General features: G+C 41.6%; 1 protein-coding gene across 7 annotated transcripts in view; it reads left to right on the top strand.

Moving 5' to 3' along the window:
• Positions 1–22,150, top strand: part of TBC1D1 (TBC1 domain family member 1) — a 221,654-nt gene that overhangs the window by 118,069 nt on the left and 81,435 nt on the right. For all 7 annotated transcript variants that reach the window (XM_081238165.1, XM_081238167.1, XM_081238166.1 and 4 more), the window contains 7 exons: positions 246–707; positions 2,666–2,755; positions 4,470–4,574; positions 5,456–5,588; positions 10,373–10,464; positions 15,683–15,793; positions 21,000–21,128. In XM_081238165.1, coding sequence (XP_081094291.1) covers positions 246–707; positions 2,666–2,755; positions 4,470–4,574; positions 5,456–5,588; positions 10,373–10,464; positions 15,683–15,793; positions 21,000–21,128 — 1,122 coding nt within the window. The remainder of the gene's footprint in view (positions 1–245; positions 708–2,665; positions 2,756–4,469; positions 4,575–5,455; positions 5,589–10,372; positions 10,465–15,682; positions 15,794–20,999; positions 21,129–22,150) is intronic.

Here is a 22,150-nt window from a genome sequence, read left to right as displayed (position 1 = left end):
ATCCTCTAGCATAGCCCCAGCGTGGAAGAGGTGCTTAGTAAATACTTATCCCCTTCTTGTCTCTGTTTAAGTTGCCCATTTCCCTCTCCTGGTCCCAGATTCCCAGTGGGATGCTCCTTCAGGCCGGTGCGATGGAATACGCCGTGTGCCTGTGGGGAGAGCATGGCGTTGGCTCCTGTGGATGCGGGCTCTGTGCCACGCCAACCACTGCGGGTTCCAAATAACACTCCTTCCTTGCCCGGCAGGTGCCTGAGATCATCAGCTCCATCCGGCAGGCCGGGAAGATCGCCCGCCAGGAGGAGCTCCGCTTCCCTTCCGAGTTCGATGACACGTTCGCCAAGAAGTTCGAGGTGCTCTTCTGCGGCCGCGTGGCGGTGGCGCACAGGAAGGCCCCGCCCGCCCTGATCGACGAGTGCATCGAGGGCTTCAGCCACGTGAGCGGCGGCGGCTTCTCCTCCTCGGATCAGCTCCGGGCTGCGCCGCAGCCGCCGGGGGACCGGGAGCGGGGCGCGCGGCCGATGCGCAAGTCCTTCTCCCAGCCCGGGCTGCGCTCCTTGGCCTTCAGGAAGGAGTTTCAGGATGCAGGCCTGCGGAGTAGTAGTTTTTTCAGCTCCTTTGAGGAGAACGACATCGAGAACCACCTGATTAGTGGACACAATATTGTGCAGCCGACGGATATTGAGGAAAATCGAACTATGCTCTTCACGGTAAAATATTATCAAAGCCTCATGCGCATCCCCAGTCTGATCTGTGTGTTTAAAAGAAAATCTGCTTTATCAAGCGAAGATTCTTTGTGAATTTCTTTTGGATTTATGTGTGAATCCATATGTTTTTATACTGAATAGTTCTTTTCTCAAGATAAAATCCTTATTTAGTCCCTAATTAGCCTTTGGAATTCATCAGGGGGTCACATAAAGAGACTTTTATCTTATATCCTCTATGATTTTTATCCCCCTCCCCCATGGTTGTGAAGATACCTTTTCAATGTGGAAAGAAGAGTTAATATGCGTAAAAGAGGCCCCCAAAGGAGATTTTTTAAATGGATATTAATTTCAAGTAATGTATTTCAACAAAATCTTTTTGGAAAATACCCCTTCTTTACTGTTTTTACTGATTTGTAAAATACTTACCCTTTGTTGTCTGGATAATTAGGTTTGGGGATAACACGATATTTGAAATTGATACCCAAGCTGAAATATTAGTTTAGCCAATTGCTCACTCACTTTTTTCTAGAAATGGTTTGGTAAACTGACAGCCAACTGCCAGAAAAGGCATGGGCAGGGAAGCTGTCCCTGGCAGTCGCCGCTCCTGGGTTCCATGCTGATCTTGGCTCTTTTGGTCAGGGTGCCCTCCCTGGGAGTCCTCTGGGTCTGAGCCGATGGGACTCAGCTGGCTCAGTAGCAAGCTGGTCTCTGACAATATAGGGAGTGGATTGTTCCTCGGCCTCCTCTGTCTCTTCTTTGGCCTAAGCCTGACTGACATTCTAGAGAGAGCAACATGAGCTTAAATGTAATGTCTTGGCATCTGTGCCTAATTCGGGGCAGTGGATGGCCCAGGGGTGAGGAAGCTGGCTGTGTGGATGTATGCAGGTTCAAGATCAAGATGGGGTGTCAGAGGGCCGATTTCTTCCTCTTTTCATGGTTGACCTAGTATACTGAAAAGAGTGCTATGTTGGCAGTCAGTCTGGTGCTGTAATGAGTGATATATATTTTAAAAAAACAAAACAAAGCAAAAAACCTCTTGGTGTCATTGGGAAAGCTGCTCAGTGCATTTATTTTCAAGTACTTATTATGTGACTGCTGTATACAGGGTCCTGTGTAATACATTAGAAATACAGCAGTGAACAAGACAGGCATGATCTCTGCCCACGTGGAATTTAGATTCCAATGAGAGACTGGCAATTGATTGTACAGGTAATTGTCTCACTAAAATTGTGATAAATGCCGTAAAGGAGAAGTAAAGGATGCTGTGAGGGCATCTGGGGAATCAGGGAAGACTTTCTTGAGGAAGTGATTTTCACTGAGCAGAGGTTTCATTGTGGCCAGCTGGGTTCAGGGAGCAGCAAGGTGAGGGAGGGATGCTGCACGGTTAACAGTGTAGTTATTGCAGCAGTCCCCTGCTGTAATGGAGATCTGTTATGCTGATCCAGGCCTGTAAGACAGTGTTAATTTGTGCTAACGCTCTAGCTTTTTTAGAAAGTCAGGTAAGCAGTAGTGAATACCTAACACAGTATGCATTCAACAAATGGTAGATTGTTTTAACAATAATTTAAGAAGACTTTTCTAATCATTAGGAAGTGTTCTAGAAATCTTGAAAGAGAAGCTCCTGTTTCCTGGGAGGTTCACTTATGTAGAAACCTCTCTTCCTTACAAAGGGGGGGATATGGGAACCTGAGGCTTAGTTGCCAACTTCTGTATATTTGGTCCTTTCACCTCAAGACTGCTGCCTGATGTAGGTGAACACACTGATGGTTGTCTGTGCTACCTGAAATCTGTAGGCTAGATTGTGACCTTGAAGTGATTTTCTACATGAGATGGTCAGAATTCTATAGGAGCTTGACCCATTGAGTCTTTATTTTCATAGGTTATGAAATGAGAAAGTTTGTGTATAAATCTGAATTCAGTGTTCATAAAAAGCTAGTTTCTTTTTTTGTTTGTCTTTTAAGATTGGTCAATCTGAAGTTTACCTCATCAGTCCTGACACCAAAAAAATAGCGTTGGAGAAAAATTTTAAGGAGATATCCTTTTGCTCTCAGGTAAATGGAGATGGGTTATCAGCTCAAATGCCATTTGATTTTTTAATGAATTCTTTTACTGTCATTCAGCAGAAGTGGTTACGGTCACAAGATGTATGCTTTCTAAGTACTGGGTTTGTGATCTTGCATTTCCTTTTGTGTATTAAGGCAAACTATAAATATAATTTTGAAATTAAGAATTTTCCTTTTAGCAACCATCCTACGGGAGAAAATAGGTCTCCTTTTCTTTTTTTTCAGGCATTGGTCGTAATGTTCCACAGTCATGATTTCCAGGTGTGTGTGTGTGTGTGTGTGCATATTTATATGTACATTCACACACAGATAATATATTTAAATAGATACTTATTTTTACTTTATAAAAATTCATAACTTTGGGGGTACCAAGATCATTATTTCTTCTTCCTTAAAATATAATAAATAGTGACTACTTTTGAGGATGTTTTCCTCAGAGTACAGTATCTACTTGAGTTTTTGCTTGCAAATCTCCTGGGTGTGTTTCATAGAGAGATTTTGGAGAATCTATCAATTATAACGAGCTATGCCAATTTTACTCAGGATCTTCCTAGCAAAGTAGTTTGGCTACTTTTTAAAAGTCTGACTTATTTTCTTGCTTCCATTTTCTCAAAATTAATAAGATATAATGAAAGTCTCATTGTTTGTTGATTTATAATGTGATCTACATAAGAATGCAGCAGGGAATTTTTTCCCCCAAAAGGTGAAAATAAAGAACGTTCCTGAGTAAGATCAAATAGGAAACCACTTTTTCCAAATCATATTCCCCTGAGGAGTAACCACTAGCATATGCTTAACTTGTGTTGGAGAACATTGATGGAGATGCCAGGGTATGTCAGTGATTGCCTGTTTATTGGGAAATACTTGCCCTGAAAGTGAGATTCTCCATAGATGTTTTATCTTGATTTGCTGCTATTTCTATTGTAATGTTAGTATTAAATATCTGCTTTTTCATGTGATAGTTTAATTATTTCCTAAAGGGTACAGTTTACAAGTTTACATGATCACCTGCCCTTCAGGCTGTCAGCACTCATGTCTCTTGCCTGCTGGTGCTTTCAGGAGATGCTGCATATTAATGTTTATGGGTGATGTCTTATCTGTATTAAGGTGCCTCTTAGCTGATACTTTCAAAACAAGCGTACATATTAATATTTATTAAAAAGAGCTCTTAGGAAACTATAGTAGAACTTTGGCCTTCATATCTTACGTTTAAAAGCGTCTCTATTCTTTTCTGTGTATAATTTTTGACTCATCCTTCCTACCTGTTTACTTCAGTATTTACATATTTGTTATTTTAGTAGTACATATGTTTTAAATCTTTTAAACTTTGTGTCTGCATGTGTTTGCGTGTGTGTGCATATGTGTTTTTACGTTAATCTCTCGTCTGCTTATTCCTTGATACCGAAGAAGAATTCTCATTTTTTTGTGTCAGCTTTTCTCCACTTCCTTTCACTACTAAAATGAGCAGTAAAAACTCCAGTTTTCAGATCTTACTTCTCTTATTGTGGGGATAATCAGAGTAACATTTTAGTAGAACTTCATATTTGAGAGATGTTTTTAGACATTTAAAATATCTGAGAAAATAATACTTTTATAGTGTCCTTTAAAATTGTGCTGTGTGAATCTTCAGTGGAATGTCTGGCAGTGGTGCCTTTTCTGGATACAACTCACCATTCCTTGTTCTTGTCCCTGCCTTCAACAGGGTATTAGACATGTGGACCACTTTGGGTTTATCTGCCGAGAGTCTTCGGGAGGCGGAGGCTTTCATTTCGTCTGTTATGTGTTTCAGTGCACAAATGAAGCTCTGGTAAGTGAGAAGGGGCCATTCTTAAAAGTCTCCTTTACAAGGGATTTCAGCCTCACTGATTTCTTTACTTAGCAAAGCCATATGGCCTCATTGACATATTATTTGGCTTTAATTATTCTTTCGTCACTATTTGATAACCAGCTAGTACATACCCGAGACTTAATTCGATGTGCATTTTCAATTTACATCATTCTTAAAGGCCTGCTCACTTTCACCCTCTGCTTTAGCATTTTTCAAATGTCATTTTGGACTTTTGATCAGAAGAGTTGGTTTTCGTTCAGTATTTAATTTGCATCTAGTTTTTACCTTATCTCCTTGAAGAGCTTTGAGCATTTGTAGTGTTTCTAGGCTACGTGTAATCCTAGCAGGTATTATGATTATTATCCATTAACCTGTGACTAATAGTCCAGAAGAAACTTAAAGTACTGAGTCTTTCCACAGAGTCCTGAAATCTCTGCCCAGCTTTTTGTTAAAAAATAAATTTATTTATTTATTTTTGGCTGTGCTGGGTCTTTGTTGCTGCGCACGGGCTTTCTCTAGTTGCGGTGAGCGGGGGCTACTCTTCATTGCAGTGCGCAGGCTTTCTCATTGCGGTGGCTTCTCTTTTTGCGGAGCACGGGATATAGGTGCGTGGGCTCCAGTAGTTGTGGCTCGCGGGCTGAGTAGTTGTGGCTCACAGGCTCTAGAGTGCAGACTCAGTAGTCGTGGCGCATGGGCTTAGTTGCTCCGCGGCATGTGGGATCTTCCCAGACCAGGGCTTGAACCCGTGTCCCCTGCATTGGCAGGTGGATTCTTAACCACTGCGCCACCAGGGAAGTCCTGTCTGCCCAGCTCATTTTAAATGGACTTTTTGCTGACTGTAGTCTCCTCTCTTTGATCAGGTGGATGAGATCATGATGACCCTGAAGCAGGCCTTCACAGTGGCCGCGGTGCAGCAGACAGCGAAGGCGACGGTCCAGCTGTGTGAGGGCTGCCCCCTGCAGGGCCTGCACAAGCTCTGTGAGCGGATTGAGGGTGAGCCGGGGTGGGAGGGCGGCAGGGTCGGTGCGGGGGGCAGTTAAGGGTCCTGGGCAAATTCGTTGGAAGGTTCTGCCCCGTGGAGGGCTTGTGTTAGTTACAGGGCTCATAGGTGGATGTCTTCTGTATGTCAGGCACTGTGCCTAGACCATCTCCCCTCAAGGGGCTCTGAGGGCAGTGGAGGAGTAAGGGGACCACAGGGAACAAGACCAGTTGCATTGTTATCAAGGTGGTGTGAGTGGTCAGTCACTTCAGCTGCCATGGAGGGGTCTTGTAACAAGAGAGCTAAGAATTTCCACCGGGTAAGTCAATTACAGGGTCATCGATAACCTCTGCCGGAACAGTTTTAGTGGAGGGAGCGGCCATAAGGTAGGTTGCAGTTGAGGAGCCCATGAGAAAGAGCACAGGAAGTGATGCTGCGTGTACGGACTACGATTTCTAGAAATTTGGCTTAGGGAGAAACTGCAGTACATGTTACGGTTTGCATACTTAAGATGTGCCTGGCACTGTACTAAGTGTTTTCTTTAACATGTATTATCATCCACTTAATCCTCACCACCTCGTGGGAGGAAAAGGGATTATTTGCACATTTCAGGGATAAGCAAACTTAGTTTCTGGGATTTGGGGGGTGATAACCATCCTGATGGGTTTGAAGTCGTATCTGATTTCCCTTTTTAAAGACAAATTGACATCATCTTAAGGTCTTTGAAGTTTCATTTGCTGGCATTCCGGTGCTCTTTAAAATGAATCAAAATAATTACCATTTTCAACCGTGTTTTCCTAGCTGTTACTCTTTGCTGACATTATACAAAATATATTTGGGAACAAGAAAACGTGTGCTTTAACAAGAGATCCCATCTGAGAGGATCACTAACCCTTTCCTTAGTGGTTGTCAAGATAAGGTAAATGATGACAGAAATGTCTCGTATGAGTTTATTAAGAAGCCAACAATGACTTTGGCCTTGAAGATAAAGCAGATCCTGATCTGCAGGAACTGGAAGGGTTCCAGAGTTCCACCTGATAAATCTTTCTTTGGTCTGGCTTAGCTTTCAGAAAAATGTAGCTGAAAAGTTTAATTGTGGTGGGGATTTTGCTGCTATCATTTCGGAATTATCATTTCATGTATCTTTTTTACTGGATAAAATCCAAGCAAAGCAGAAAGCTATGCTAATGTAAAAACATCCAATTAAGAGCACAGTTAGAAGGCTAGTGAGGGTTATATTTTGCCTACATGATGGGAAGCATTTCTGAAGTATAGATGGCACATTATTAGAGCCATTCTTAGTAGGGGAGATGCTGATTATTTCATGAACAGTTCAAGGTTCTTGCGTTTTGCTATGTTGCATCCCTAATAAGTAGAATGAAGTCGTTTATTAAAGCTCATTGTGTGTTCCCATAGGAGTAGTTCTAATAGGAAGTTATGATCTGGCCAGGAACTCCATAAACTGTGGAGAGGACCAATGACATGGCAGCAAAAAGAAAGACTTAAAGACTGTTGTTTTTTTTTTTTAATTTATTTATTTATTTTGGCTGCGTTGGGTCTTCATTGCTGCACGCGGCCTTTCTTTATTTGTGGTGAGCAGGGGCTACTCTTCGTTGCAGTGTGAGGGCTTCTCATTGCGGTGGCTTCTCTTGTTGCAGAGCACGGGCTCTAGGTGCATGAGCTTCAGTAGTTGTGGCTCGCGGGCTCTAGAGCGCAGGCTCAGTAGTTGTGGCACACGGGCTTAGCTGCTCCGTGGCCTGTGGGATCTTCCCAGACCAGGGCTCGAACCCATGTCCCCTGCATTGGCAGGTGGATTCTTAACCACTTTGCCACCAGGGAAGTCCCAAGACTGTTTTCTTAATAAATTGATATAGTCAGTATGCTCTGGAATCTGTAAAATAGAATAAATACACTGTACGTATGGGTGCTGTTGCACACTTACAACATGTAAGGGGTGCAGCTGTGCTGATTCCGTGTTTGAACTATGTACAACTACTAGTATTTATCTAGTGTTTTGCTTATTTTAAAGTTTAGAGGAGCATTTTGGGAATTCTTGGAATGAATTATACTTTCACTAAAAAGAAAAAAAAAGTTTTACTGAGGTTTCCTTTTGTTCTCTAAGTAAATTTGCCTTCAGCAAAGCAAAGGCATTCATCAGAGCTCCCTTTAATAAGAGCCTTTTCAACCAGACAGCGTGAAGGCGGGCTCACTTGCCTTGCTTCTCCCCTCTAAAACCTTTTGGCATCACGTGGGGAGTGCTGCCTTCTTGCTGCAGAAACTCCCGTCCTCCCCCACCCGCCAAGGCTGAAGGTAGTGAGAAGCCCTGTGGAGGGTGCACAGTGGAGATCAGGCGCTGGGACCGCAAAGAGCACCTCTGGTTTGAGATGGGGCAGGAAGGACCTAATGAATTGAGGCACCCTGAAGACAAGGATAGAACTGTCTAAGGATCTCTCCAGACCTGCTGAATATGAAGAGTAGTCTGTATGATTTCACCTGAGATTGCTAGAACTATATATAATTAGTCTGACTCTTCTTGGGGTTTTTCTCCACATGTGAATGTCTCATCAAGCAGTACAGTGTGTCCAAGAGAGGATGTTTGCACTGTGTCATTCACATCCATATGCAGGGAGGATTTTTATTTAATGATTTCTGAGTGCTAATTTGACTCGTAAATGTAAACACTGTTTTGATTCAGCATGTAACTGGTTAGTGCAGTAAAGCCATCTCTGTTTGCCTGGCTTGTATGACCTGACAGCTTGCCTGAGGAGTACCTGAACTGTGCTCTGATAAAGCTCATCTGTCCTTTCTGCACTTTTCCTGACCTCTTTTTTTTCTGATTGAAGAATAGTTGACTTACAATATTATTAGTTTCAGATGTATAACATAGTGAGTCCGTATTTTTATTTCTTATGTACCATACAATATCATTATGACATTATTGACTGTATTCCCTGTGCTGTACATTACATCCCTGTGACTTATTTATTTTATAACTGGTAGTTTAATGCCCTGGTACATCTTAATCCCCTTCACCTATTTCAGCCTTCCCCCCTTCCCCTCCCCCCTGCGACCACTAGTTCTTTGTTAAGTCTGTTTCTGTTTTGTTATATTTGTTTGTTTTTTAGATTCCACATACAAGTGAAAACATACAGTACTTGTCTTTCTCTGGCTGACTTATTTCACTTAGCAGTTCACTTCAGTGTTGAAGGCAGTGGTGTCAGGTGACTTGACTGCCTGGGTAAAGGAGCAGTGGAGTGTCCTAGGGTGGTCTCTGGGGGCAGACAGATGTGGGTCAGATTCTGACTTTGTTCCTTCCTTAGCTGATAACCTTGGGCAAGACATTTGACTTCACTGTGCCTCAGTTTCTTCATCTATAGGCCTTGGGATTGCTAAAAATAGTGCCCACTCCAAGGATTATGTTGAGGATCAGATGAGATTATTTATGTAGTGTTGCATGAAGTGGCACAGCAATCACTTAAGAAATATTGGCTTTTATTTTTATGGTGGCCTCTTAGGGTTTTCTTGGCCAAAAAAAGAAAACGGTGGTGGAAAGAGGAAGGACTTCTGGGAGCTGCAGTGGTTTGAGTAGGGGCAGCGACCTCGCCACCGCCTGTTAGGAGGGTGAGGGCCCTGCCTTCTGCTGCAGGGGGCGGGGTGGGTGATCGAGGAGCACTGGCGCTGGGGCCAGCTTGGTGCTGATTGGCCTCCTGACCTGTCAGTCGCGTGGCTTCTCGGCACCTCAGCAAACTCGTCTGTAAAACAGAGGCCTGGTTTCCAAGTCCCTGTTCTAGATTTCAGAGCTGTCCCCTCTGGCCATCTTAGTAATGTAGATAAATCTGGCCCAGAGACTTGGCCAAGGCCCTGCCCAGTGGCTCACCCTCAGGAGGAGAAGACGGGGTGGCATGTGGATGGGGACAGGACTACCCTTGGAATAAAAGTAATCAGCAGCAGTTTTTTTTCCACGATAGTTAGGTCAGCAAATCCTTTCATCCCAAATCTTTTCATCATGGGTAGCATTTATCTCTGGCGCCAAGAAAAGGCAAAACAGGGTCTGAGCCATACATGTGTGGAGAAGGAACTTTCTGAAATACCAGATTCTAATGGACATTAAAATTGCAACTTTATTTTAATGACTTTCCTTCAGAATCCTTTGTAATGTTATTTAAGTGGCCTTAAGACTATTACTAAGCATGTGGTGGTAAAGGGAAAGTTGTTAGCCACACAAATCACTTTCTTGTGAAAGAGCCTAACCTGTAAGAGAAGAATGTTGGTCAGTTTTCAAATGGGGCAGTAGTTATTTTTCCTTAAGGGAGATTGTCTAGTTTACATATAAATACTCCCTGAGAATTTATCGTTTTCTGCGGACAATGTTCTGGTTGTGTGAGGTGTTCTAACATGGAGTAGTGGCGAAAAAAGGCAATTTGGAACCACTCAAAGCTGACGCAGAGTCCAGTATGGGGTCTTTGGGAATTAAGTGAGCTCTCTGGGTCTCAGTTTCCTTAACTGTAAAATGGGGCTAATCGAGTCCTCTTTACCAGATTGTTCTGAGTATTAAATGAAATGATACAGGCCTGATGTTTAAGTCAGTGCCTACCACGTGAGGGCTCAATCAAAAAATGTTGCTTGTTGTCAGGGTCATATCATCACTGACATTATTGATTAGAATTTCCATAAAACCTCAGAAGCCTGAAGAAGGTGGTTAAGCCATGTAAGAGGGGGGAGTGAGCATGGAAAGTGTTAACTCTACCTCGTAACTGTTACCTAGAGTGTTCTCATGTCTCTTTTTTTCTCTTAATAGGAATGAATTCTTCCAAAACCAAACTAGAACTCCAGAAGCACCTGACAACATTAACTAATCAGGAGCAAGCAACTATTTTTGAGGAGGTTCAGGTACAGTACTGGTTTTAAATTTCCAGAAGGAAGAAAGGAGGCAGCTTCTCTGTGAAATTTTATTTATAAAATATAGCAAAGCAAACCTGTCAGATCCTCAAGGAAGTGGGCCTGAGTTCCTCTGGGTTTAAGCTTTAACAGCCTCGGGACAGGGGCCAGGTCAGAATTGCAGATTCCTATCAGGGCTTGGTTTTTCATGTGAAGACTACTAAACCAGGGGAACTCTCCCTTAAGGAACGAGAGAAAGGAAATAATAAAGTGGAGAGAGCCTCAGCCTGGGAGACAGGGGACCTGGATTTTGGTCCCTGAGCACTGCTCTCCCTGGGAGACCTCTGCTAGCTCCTTCCCGCTTGGGATTTCAGCCCTAAGTGTGAGAGTCTTAAGGATATAACATTTTGTGCATGAAATTGAACATAACTTTTCTTCCTCGCTCTTTTTTTTCAGTTTTGAAAATAAATTCAGGTGTGACCTACTATATGGTATATCACACCTAAACATAAAAAGAAAATACAGAAGAAAACCCAAGCTCATCGGTTTTCTGCATTAAGCCCGGAACCGCACTGTCGTCCTTGCGTTTAGATGCACTTATCTCGGGAAACCACACTGTGTGTGCTGGCATGCCTATAGTCTGTTCATTATGAATCTTTAATGAGCTCATCAAAAATTTCATGTCTGCTTTAGCCGAGGGGCATTTTCTGTGGTTTTGTGGCACTTTCCTAGGGAGGAGAGTACATCAGAACAAAGCATAAGTCTCTAGTGGGGAGGAGAGTGCCAGGGGTTCTGCACATAGAGAAGTCTTTAAACAAAACAAGACGGCCAGCAAGTCTAGACTGTAGGTTCTCTCTCCCTCTTCACTGAGGGAAAGGCTACAGACAGTGCCCGTGATCTGTTTTCTGTTAGAGTGAAAAATTAAAGAATTGTCTTTGTCTTTGTCTTTTTAATCACATGTTCGAGTTGTCCTTCCCTTGATCTTCTGCAGTAGGATTGGCATATGTTTGTTTGAAGGAGAGCATAGGAAGAGTTTTTTAATTTCATAAATAGCTTAGAATGTAACAATTTCCAATTGCCTTCAGTTTTCTTGTTTTCTTTTGAATTGACTTGAGACACATTACTTCGTTTTTTCTTAAAGGATCTTTAATGTTCTGAGTACACAGTGCTCTCAGACAAATTTGATGTGATTTGTACTTGGAATTCATAAATGGATGGACAATTTGCTTCTGATTGTTAATGCATTTGTGATGGGAGCTGGGTCCCTTTTCTTTTTCTTTTTTTTAATTTATTTTAATTTATTTTTGGCTGTGTTGGGTCTTTGTTGCTGCGTGTAGGCTTTCTGTAGTTGCGGCGAGCGGGGGCTACTCTTTGTAGCAGTGCGTCGGCTTCTCATTGCAGTGGCTTCTCTTGTTGCAGAGCATGGGCTCTAGGCGCGTGGGCTTCAGTAGTTGTGGCACACGGGTTCAGTAATTGTGGCTCACGGGCTCTAGAGCGCGGGCTCAGTAGTTGTGGCACACGGGCTTAGTTGCTCCGCGGCATGAGGGATCTTCCTGGACCAGGGCTCGAACCCGTGTCCCGTGCATTGGCAGGTGGATTCTTAACCACTGCGCCACCAGGGAAGCCCAGAGCTGGGTTGTTTTTCATCTGATGCTAGCCCGCTTTGCTGTTTTAGTGCCATCAAGTCACTTTGGGGAATATCTTTCTAGCAAGCATAGAAGATGCACCTTCCTCCCCTAATGTGAGTTTGTTTTCTTTTTTATTTAGATAGCACTGTGTAGCTTTCCCCAAACAGTGTGGTGCATCAGGATAGGTAACACCCCAGATACCCTTCTGCAGCAATGACTATGTTCCTGATGGATGTGATTTTGAGATTCTCTTTGATCCATGTGAGTGTGAGACACTCAATATATAAAATGGCAAAGAGACTTTAGAGAAAATCAGTGACAAAAGTTTGCTTTAAGAAAATGGATTCAGTTAATATCCTGGGATCCCTGTGTGGTGTTGTAGAAGACTCTGTAATTTTTTGATTGGTTTAAAGACCAAAGGGAAGTCATTGTTCATTGGCTTTGAAAAGCCAGCTCGTACTTTGTCCTCCATCATTGTAGGTGTGACTCTTTTTTGAATAATACAGATTTAACATGGATCTCTTCTTCTTCTTCTTCTTTTTTTTTTTTTTGTGGTACGCGGGCCTCTCACTGTTGTGGCCTCTCCCGTTGCGGAGCACAGGCTCCGGGTGCGCAGGCTCAGCGGCCATGGCTCACGGGCCCAGCCGCTCCGCGGCATGTGGGATCTTCCCGGACTGGGGCACGAACCCGTGTCCCCTGCATCGGCAGGCGGACTCTCAACCACTGTGCCACCCAGGAAGCCCCATTCCCCATTATTTTCCTCAGACCTGTCTCTCTGATTCATGAATGTTTATGAAGTTAAATCACCTTCAGGAAATAATGATTTGTCCCTTTGCAGGATGGTGAAGTTCCCTGGGAGGCACTCAGGAGATGACCCCTTGCTAATCGTTTTCACTCAATAGCAGAGTAGCCCCTAGTCATGTTTCAGTTATTTTAAGAAAGGGTTTATTTCTTGACCTTGTATGATACCACAGACATGGTCTTCTCAGCCTCACTGACTTTCCCCTGTGATGTTTAATGAGCTCCTTGATGCAGTGTCTGGGCAGCAGCTGTGGTAGTACATTGTGCTCAGTTTAGTCTCATTTTCTGTCCATTCAAGTAGTTTCTTTCATGTATATGTTGAGGAAAAGAGAATATTAGTAATGCTCCTCTCCTGTTACTGCATTGTTAGCCTTTTTTGATATGTTGAAATAAGTGATTGCGAAGAATCTCTCCAACAAAAATACAAATTTTCTTGTGAGAGCAGCCCAAAGGTTTGATTGAAGAATAGGAGAAGAAAGAATGGGTCAGCTCTTGGGTGCCTGCTCAGAGGCTTCGTAATTCCTGCCTGCTTCTCTTTCCTGGACTTTAAAATATATATATACACTTTATTTTTTAGAGTAGTTTTAGTTTTACAGAAAAAGTGGGTGGAAGTACAGAGAGTTCCCATAAAACTTCTCATGCCCCTCCCCCAAGCCAGTTTCCCCTATTAATATCTTGTCTTAGTGTGGTACCTTTATTACAATTGATCAGCCAATATTGATACATCTTTAGTGGTTAAAGTCTGTAGTTTACATTAGGGTTAACTCTTGGTGTGGTACATTCTGTGGGTTCTGACACATGTTTGATGGCATGTATCCACCATTATAGTATCATACAGAATTGTTTCACTGCCTTAAAGATCCTCTATGCTCCACCTTTTCACTAATCCCCCAACCCCCCACCTCTGTGCCAAACCCCAGGCAACCACTGATCTTTTACTGTCCCCATAGTTTGTCTTTTCCAGAATGTCACATAATTGGAATCATACTGTTTGTGTAGCCTTTTCATTTGGGCTTCTTTCCCTTAACAATATGCATTTAAGGTTCCTCCATGTCTTTTTATGGTTTGATAGCTCTTTTTAGTGCTGAGTAATATTCCATTGGATGTACCATAGTTTATCCATTCACCTGTTTAAAGACATCTGGTCGCTTCTAAATTTTAGCAATTATGAATAAAGCTGCTCTACACATTCTTGTGCAGGCTTTTGTATGGGCATAAATTTTCAATGCATTCAAGTGAATTCTAAGCAGTACGATTGTTGGATCACATGGTGGGAACATGGTTAGTTTTGTAAGAAGCTGCCAAACTGGCTCCCAAAGTGCTGTAACCATATCATGTTCCCACCAGCAATGAGTGAGAGTTCCTGTTGCCTCTGGGGGCTTTTAGACTCACAGTATATCTGTAACCGTCCCGAGGTCAGCAGAATTAAGTTGGGATTGTGGGACATGACTACCACTTTCCTCTTTTGAAGATCTGATGGAAAGTTTCTCTGGAACAACCCACGTGTTGCATAAAACATGTAAAAATTTATAACATCAAGGTTCATGGCTTGGCATCCAGATTGAGAGCTTCTATTCTGACCTTTAACATATTTAATCCTTAAATCTGAAATTTGAAAGAACAGGAAGTCCTCATTGAAAACAACCTCTTCTAATCATTTACTATCGTTTCCTTGGGTAACAGGAACAACTTATTTAAAATGATCTTTGTCTTTAAGAGAGGAATGTTAGAATGCTTCTAGTCTGTGACATGAGGGGTAAAATTGTTCCTTAGTCAGCTGGGCTGCCAAGAACAGCATTGACCCAGACTTGGATGTTGTGTAATTGATCCATTTATTAGACACCCTGACTTTGATTTAAAGGGCAGGCTAGAGGTTTGGGGTAGGGAGGGAGGGAGGAGCAGGGCAATGGATAACTGTCATTGTAAAAAAAAATATTTTTCTAAAGTTTATAGACCAGAAACTTTGTTTATCTCCAGAGTAATTCAGTTTTGTTTTCTTCATATTCAGGGAAAATAATTGAATACATTAAATTAGATGGTCTTCTAAACATGAACTCTGGTATTTCAAATCCAAAGAATTTGGGACTGGAAAAGACCTTGGAGTGTATTTTGTGCACAATCTTCATTTGAACAGACAGAGAAGCTAAGCTTAAATGACAAGCCTTTGGTCTCACTTCTGGGCAGCACCTTGAACTTACATGACCTGATTTCTAGTCCAATGTGCTTTGCCACTACCTTGCCTGAAAAATAAAAAGCATACAAATAATTTTTTAACAACCAGAGGAAAAAAATTGAGTCCATGCCATGAAATTTTGTGTGCAAGTGTATGCCTTGTGGGGCCTCCAGGAAGTGCTTCATGATGAACATGTTTGACATGTGGAAGGAACCATGGCCCTGGATCCAGTTGCTGGTTTCCTTTCCAGTTCCCTGACCATAAGAGTTTATAAACAAGTAACCATTGTGGCTCTTGACCTCTGGGTGTTTACACAGATTTTTGTCCTTTTCTTATGTTTTTAAGACTGTTTATTAAATATTTTGACTATGCCTCTATCTGATGTGAAATGTTTATTTTAGGTATAAGGACATCAGAGGTCAAAGGCTAAATCTGGCCCACTGGCTTCGTTATCTGTTTCTTTTTAAAAATTATCTCCAGTTGTAGGATCATTGGTGCCCCCTAGTGAGGTGATTGGGTAAAAGCACTAGTTGATGAATGGAAGCTGGTAGCATTTTCAAAGGGATGGGTTAGCAGTTTTGGTGACAATTAAAAATTAATGTAATATATTCTTTTTTTTTTCATTAAGAAATTGAGGCCAAGAAATGAGCAGCGAGAGAATGAATTGATTGTTTCTTTCCTGAGATGTTTATATGAAGAGAAACAAAAAGTTCACGTCCATACTGGGGAGGTAAAGCAGGTATGGCATTTTTCTCTCTTCTTAAAATTTTACCAGGACACTGTGTAAAACAGAGTCTTGAGGATCTTCTGAAGCTCTGAAACTTCTTTTTCTCCCTGAATTTTATTTTCATCTGTTACACATGTAGGGGAAATTGAGGAATATTTAGATTGTGCTTAGAAAAGGTGAGGAGAGTTCCTGTCTGCGTTGTAGTGGGAGCAGAGTAGTTGCTGATGAGGGACTGGTGTGGAGCATCGAGAGTGAAGTTTACGAGTGGAGGCTAGCAAGGAAAGCTCCTTGACCTGCAGGGAGCCAGTCCCTGTCACCTCACCTTTCTCCTTGATTAAATGGGACTGACATTGTACAGCTGCCTTCAGAATTACATAGAGTGCCCAGAAGCTCTTTGTAATAAAAATGCAATGTGAATATAAGATAGCACTACTGATAAATCACATACAGTATTAGCCTGGTTTATGTGCTATTCAGATATGGAGCTTCCGTTAATTCCACTTCATATGCTGGAGGTGCAGAGTTGGCCTCCTATCCTCTCTTTCCACAGCTCTGTTCAGCTTTTCTGTGTGAGGGGTACTATCTCAGAGGCTGGGGCCGCCTGCAGGGCTCTGTCTTTGAAGAGCTTTGAGTTTGGGATTCAGGACCATTTTCCTATTTCTTTTGGACTCTCTGTAAGTCAATTTATAATAACCATTATAGCTTCTAAACATGTATTTTATATTTGTTTAAGTTACTGATAGGCCAGAAAGCCTAGAGAAAAATCAGTGAAGGATGTTCAAAAAGTCTTTAATTTCCAGAAATATGTTGCCTTTTTTTTTTTAAAGAATACTTCCTGAGTGCTTTATTCTCAAGGTGTTTTAATGCTCAGTTGTGTGCTCTCCTCTTGCTATTTTCCCTGTAAACAGCCTCTGCTTTTCTGGTAACGTAACCGTGATGCAGTTTTACTTGGATGCACACACAGCAACTCTCCCCATTTGCTTTCTGCTTTCCAGCTGGCTTTGGCAATTATGTGCCTTTCCTGAACTCCTGGTCACATACAGTGGCCAACATTGTTTTTAATTTCATCGGCCAACTCTAGGGCCCCTTAGCTGTGACCCTAATATCAGTACACTGTGTTTTTGCCCTTTGTGTGTTGACCTTCTTCCCTTCTCAGCCGGTACCCTTAAGAGAGTGGGCAAGTTCTGTTATCCTCCTGTTCACTTTTGGATGGGCCACCCAGTCTTAAGTTTTCAGTTAATTCCCTAGTTCACTTTTCAACATATTTCTTTTCTCATTTTCTTTCCTTTTTTCTCTTGTGCCACTGATAGTTATTCTATGTTTGATTTTCTCTTTCCTGAGTCACTCTAACTTGTTTCAACAGGAAATTGATAATTCTGAAATAATTAATAATGGCTAGAAAGGAGAATGAAGTGTTTATGGTGGATGGAAAGTTTTGCCCTAAATGCAATCTCATTTTTGTGGAACAGGGTAGTATCTTTATGATTTGGGCATAGACTAGTACAGTAAAGAAATATATTAATGTTTCTTTTTTTTTCCCCCTCATTTGAAAACAGAATTTAATGTAAAGAAGACCAAGTCTCACAAAGTGGAACTGGTGTCTGGGCAGTAGTTGGGTGTCTCCTAGGCTGGACACCCTCTTGGGCTCCGAGTTCGGCTTTTCAGAGCCACAGCTGCTTTATAGATCGATCAGATGAACTTTTGAGAGTTCACCAATAGATTCCTGCTCTCACTTTCTGCTACCAGATAATTTAACCACATGGATTTCATTATCTTCTTATTGCTCCTAAAAATTCCTGTAACCTTTGAAAATGTGTTTTGACTTGACCTAGAGAGAGGTAGAATTGTGGTCTGTGTCCACCAGCCTTCAAAAGTAGATGGAAGGGCTTCCCTGGTGGCGCAGTGGTTGAGAGTCCGCCTGCCGATGCAGGGGACACGGGTTCGTGCCCCGGTCCGGGAGGATCCCACATGTCGCGGAGCGGCTGGGCCCGTGAGCCATGGCCGCTGGGCCTGTGCGTCCGGAGCCTGTGCTCCGCAACGCGAGAGGCCACGTCAGTGAGAGGCCCGCGTACCGCAAAAAGTAAAAAAAAAGAAAAAAAAAGTAGATGGAAGACAGTGAGCACAGTCTCAGGGATGTACTTCTCAGAGCTGTGGTGATGCCACACTGTACATGCTTTTCAGACTGAAGTGTTAGTGTTGGATACCTGTTGGAGGAATCGCTCCATAAAGTAGAAAACAAACTGAATGAATCCTTTGATCTTATGGGAAAGGATTCAGTTTGGGCAAGGACCTATAAATTAATAAAGTTTAGGGAGTATCATGTTTGAATCAATGGGCATATCATTTCTGTTTGTATTCACTGAGCTGGTACAAAAATTAATATTAAATCAACTGCCACTGATTGAATGTTTCCCATGTATTAGGTATAGTTTTAATTCTCTACATGAATTATTCCATTTTTTTCTACAACAACTTTTTTGAGATAGGTGGTATAATACCTATGTTAGAGACAAGGACATGAGGAACAGAGGTCAAGTCGTTTGCTAGACAGTGTGGAGCCCACGTGTCTGAGGTCCAAGGACATTATCTTAAGCTCCTAAAGGGCATAATGATTAACTAACAAAATCTAATGTTATGTAACCACTCATCAATTTGTCTGGGTCCGTTATCCAGTAGATAAGTTTTTCTTTCTTTTTTTTTTTCTGACATTTTATTACAAAAAATTTCAAACATACAGAAAAGTTGAAAGAATCACAGTGAACACTCACATACCCACCATCTGGGTGAAACCATTTTAAATGTTTTGTTATGTTTGCTTTCCCATATAGCTATCCATCTATTACTCCTCCTTATTTTTGGTGCTTTTCAAATAAGTTTCTGATACTAGTACTCTTGATCCCTAAACACTTCAGTATGCATATCATTAATTAGAATTTGGTATTTATTTACAAGTTTTTGGAGATAACATTTACATATATTAGCACAAATCTTGAGTGTACCATTTGTTGAGTTTTGAGGATTTCGTATATTTAGGTACCCCAGACCCGTATCAAGGTATAGGACATCTCCATCATGCCAGAAAGTACCCCCATACCCAGTCAGTCCTCACTCCCTCCCTCCCCCAGGCAACCATTGTTTTGATTTTTTTTTCTACCACAGATTAGTTTTGCCTGTTTTAGAACTTTCTATAAATGGAATCATACAGTATGTTCTCTTTTAGTTCTGGCTTCTTTCGCTTAGCATAATGTTTTTGATATTGTTTTTGATATTCGTCCTTGTTGCTTCATAAATCAGTAAGTATGTTCCTTTTTATTCCATTGTGTCAATAGCACAGTTTGTTTCTCCATTCTCCTTTTGATGGGCACCTTAGCTATTTCTAGGTGCTAGTTATTTTGAATAAGGCTGATGGTGGATACATTTTGCCACTACTGGATGGTGGGTTCTGAACTGAGAACTTCATTGTAGCTTCAGAATTTAAAACTTGGCTCCAAACGTTCATGCTTAGAGTTTACCCATCTGTCTTGGGATGGGCAATGTGAGGACTACAGTACAAATTCACTCTAGAGCCCCAAACTAGAAACTTATCCAAGAACCAGCAGCATCTTCAAAGGAGAAACTTCTAGATGCTTAGTTTAAAATAAACAAGGAATGTGTTATTTTCTAAATGCAAATTATTTTCTAAACGTGAATTATTTTCTAAATGTGAATTATTTTCAGACTGCATTTGAATTACGGTGATAGACATAGAAAAGAACCTTTTTAGATGGTAGAGGAGAGCAGAAGCAGCACTGAATTAAGTATATAGACATTCTTACAGCCTGGTTTATAAAAAGAAAAACACAAGTGCAGTTTTTGTTCTTTCTATGTAGGATCTACTACGTTCTACTAGTCTTTTAGCCAGTATTTTCTGTATATATCAGAACAATTCAAAATGCTTCTGTTTTATGAAAACTTTGGTTATGAGTTTGAAAGCAGGTCTACAGTTTCTTAACTTCGTGAGTGAACTGGTATTGAGTCAAATGCAGGCCCCTGAGGGTTCTTTGTGGGTAATTCCCTTTGCTCCAGAGGCTGACTCCAGTCTGGACAGGCTCTTACTCTTGGTAAATGATTGCACAGGACCAAATTGCAACTAGTAAGGCATCCACCCATGCTACATAACTTAGTCAGTATTTGTTGAGTGACTGCCAGAGCCTGTGCTCATCACTGTTCTTCTCAACACCTGCACAATGTTAACTTGGCCAAAGCTGGAGGTGGTATGAAGGCATTTATTGTATTAATCTGCACATTTTTCTGTATGCTTGACATATGTAACAACAACAAAGAATAGTTGGTGTTTAGAGTAATGGAGGATGTGGTTGAGTATTTTTCTAGCAAAATCATCATCTAGCAGGAAGCATTCAGGTAAGAATCCATAGAAGAAACAATTTAATCTAGAGTAGAGTTTTTTTTTGTATTTTTTAAAGCATACCTCTTTGTTAATAAGTAACATTAAACTTCATTTTATGATTGGCAAACAAACTTTTATGTTGTCAGTTTCATGTTCCCATCATTTAAGGGAGAGACTTGGTTGCAGAGGAGAATGAATGGGATGATGGAAGCAATAGGTGGGAGAGAGGAAAAAGACAGGATTCTATAGAAGGGGATGAAGGGATTAGTGTAGGCAGAGAGGATGGATTCTTCAGTTGATTAGATTTATTTTGTCTCACCCTCTGAAATGCCCCCAAAAGTAAGTTGTTACTTTACTTTGAAAAGCTAATCATAGCTATCTTTGTACCAGAAGCTGTGCCCAATGTTTTACATGCTTTACCTGTTTTAATCTCACAACATAGCACTATGGTAGATCGTGAGGTTGATCTCAGTTTACAGAAGACGAAATTGTGGCTCAGAGAAAGTAAGTAACTTGCTCAAGGCCACAGCTAGTGAATGACATGTCTCTGATCCAGCCGCAGAGCCCAAGCTCTAAACTGCTTTGTTAACTGATTAGTTTCTAAGCACTTTTCCTTATTTTGTTTGGAGTAGGCAAAGCAACTCTTTGAGGCAAAATTATTTCCTGGACTTGCAGTCATGTCACCAAGGAGCAGATGAGAAGAGGTCACAGAAAAAATGACCTGAGGTCAAAATGATGCATTCTAGAGATTTTTCAGTCCTTTAAAAAGGAAGGAAAGAAGGAGGGAAGGAAGATCTAAGTGACTTAATTTTCCATTGTTTCACTTTTTAGACATCACAGATTGCAGCGGAGAATATTGGAAGTGAATTACCATCTAGTGCCACTCGATTTAGGCTAGATATGCTGAAAAACAAAGCGAAGAGATCTTTAACGGAGTCTTTAGAAAGTATTTTGTCCCGGGTAAGTGGCATAATTCCTCCTAGTTTAAGTTAGATCACTTTTTTTTGAGAGAGCATGAAATTCAGTTCTTTGCTTTCGTTCTATCAGTGTTCATCATAAAGTTTAGAAGAGTGAAACCTTTTTTGGTGTCTTCTCAGTGCTAGAAAAATGTTATCTACACTGAAAATTCAGTTTTTAACTTGGTCTGGGTTAAAAAATATTCTCTACTCTTTTGTATTCAATGGAATTTTTGTCTCCCAAAAGAATGTTATTTGTTGGCCAGTCCCTGTAAAGAGCATGGATTAGATACACCAAGGTGTGGGTTCCATTCTCCCTAGTGTCACTAGGTACAGTTTAAAAACTGTTATCGTGGGACTTCCCTGGTGGCGCAGTGGTTAAGAATCTGCCTGCCAGTGCAGGGGACATGGGTTCAAGCCCTGGTCCGGGAAGATCCCACATGCCGGGGAGCAACTAAGCTGGTGCGCCACAACTACTGAGCCTGCGCTCTAGAGCCTGTGAGCCACAACTACTGAAGCCTGCGCACCTAGAGCCTGTGCTCTGCAGCGAGAGAAGCCACTGCAATGAGAAACCTGAGCACCACAACGAAGAGTAGCCCCCGCTCGCGGCAGCTAGAGAAAGCCCGTGTGCAGCAACGAAGACCCAACGCAGCAGAAAATAAAATACATAAATAAATAAATAAAAATTCTGATTACATCATAAAAAAATTGTTATCGTTAGCTGCTTTTGTTATGTGTCTGAAACTGTTTATAGCAGGATCCGCAAACTGTGGCCCTTGGGTCAAATACCATTCACCTCCTGTTTTTGTAAATAGAGTTTTATTGAAACACGGCCACATCAATTCATTCACCTATTGTCTAAGGCTGCTTTTCTGCAGAGTTGAGTACTTGCCACGGATACCATATGGTCCACAAAGCATAAGAGATTTATTATCTGGTCCTTTACGGAAAAAGTTTGTGGCCTGCAGCTCTATAGGAAGAACAGAGTATACGTATGTACCAATCTGGGAGTTCTTTAAGAAATTA

This window comes from Mesoplodon bidens, assembly GCF_964165515.1.
Source record: "Mesoplodon bidens genome assembly, chromosome: 1".
NCBI lineage: Eukaryota > Metazoa > Chordata > Mammalia > Artiodactyla > Ziphiidae > Mesoplodon > Mesoplodon bidens.
The sequence above is the reverse complement of the archived record's forward strand: the minus strand, read 5'-3'. Positions and strand labels throughout refer to the sequence as shown.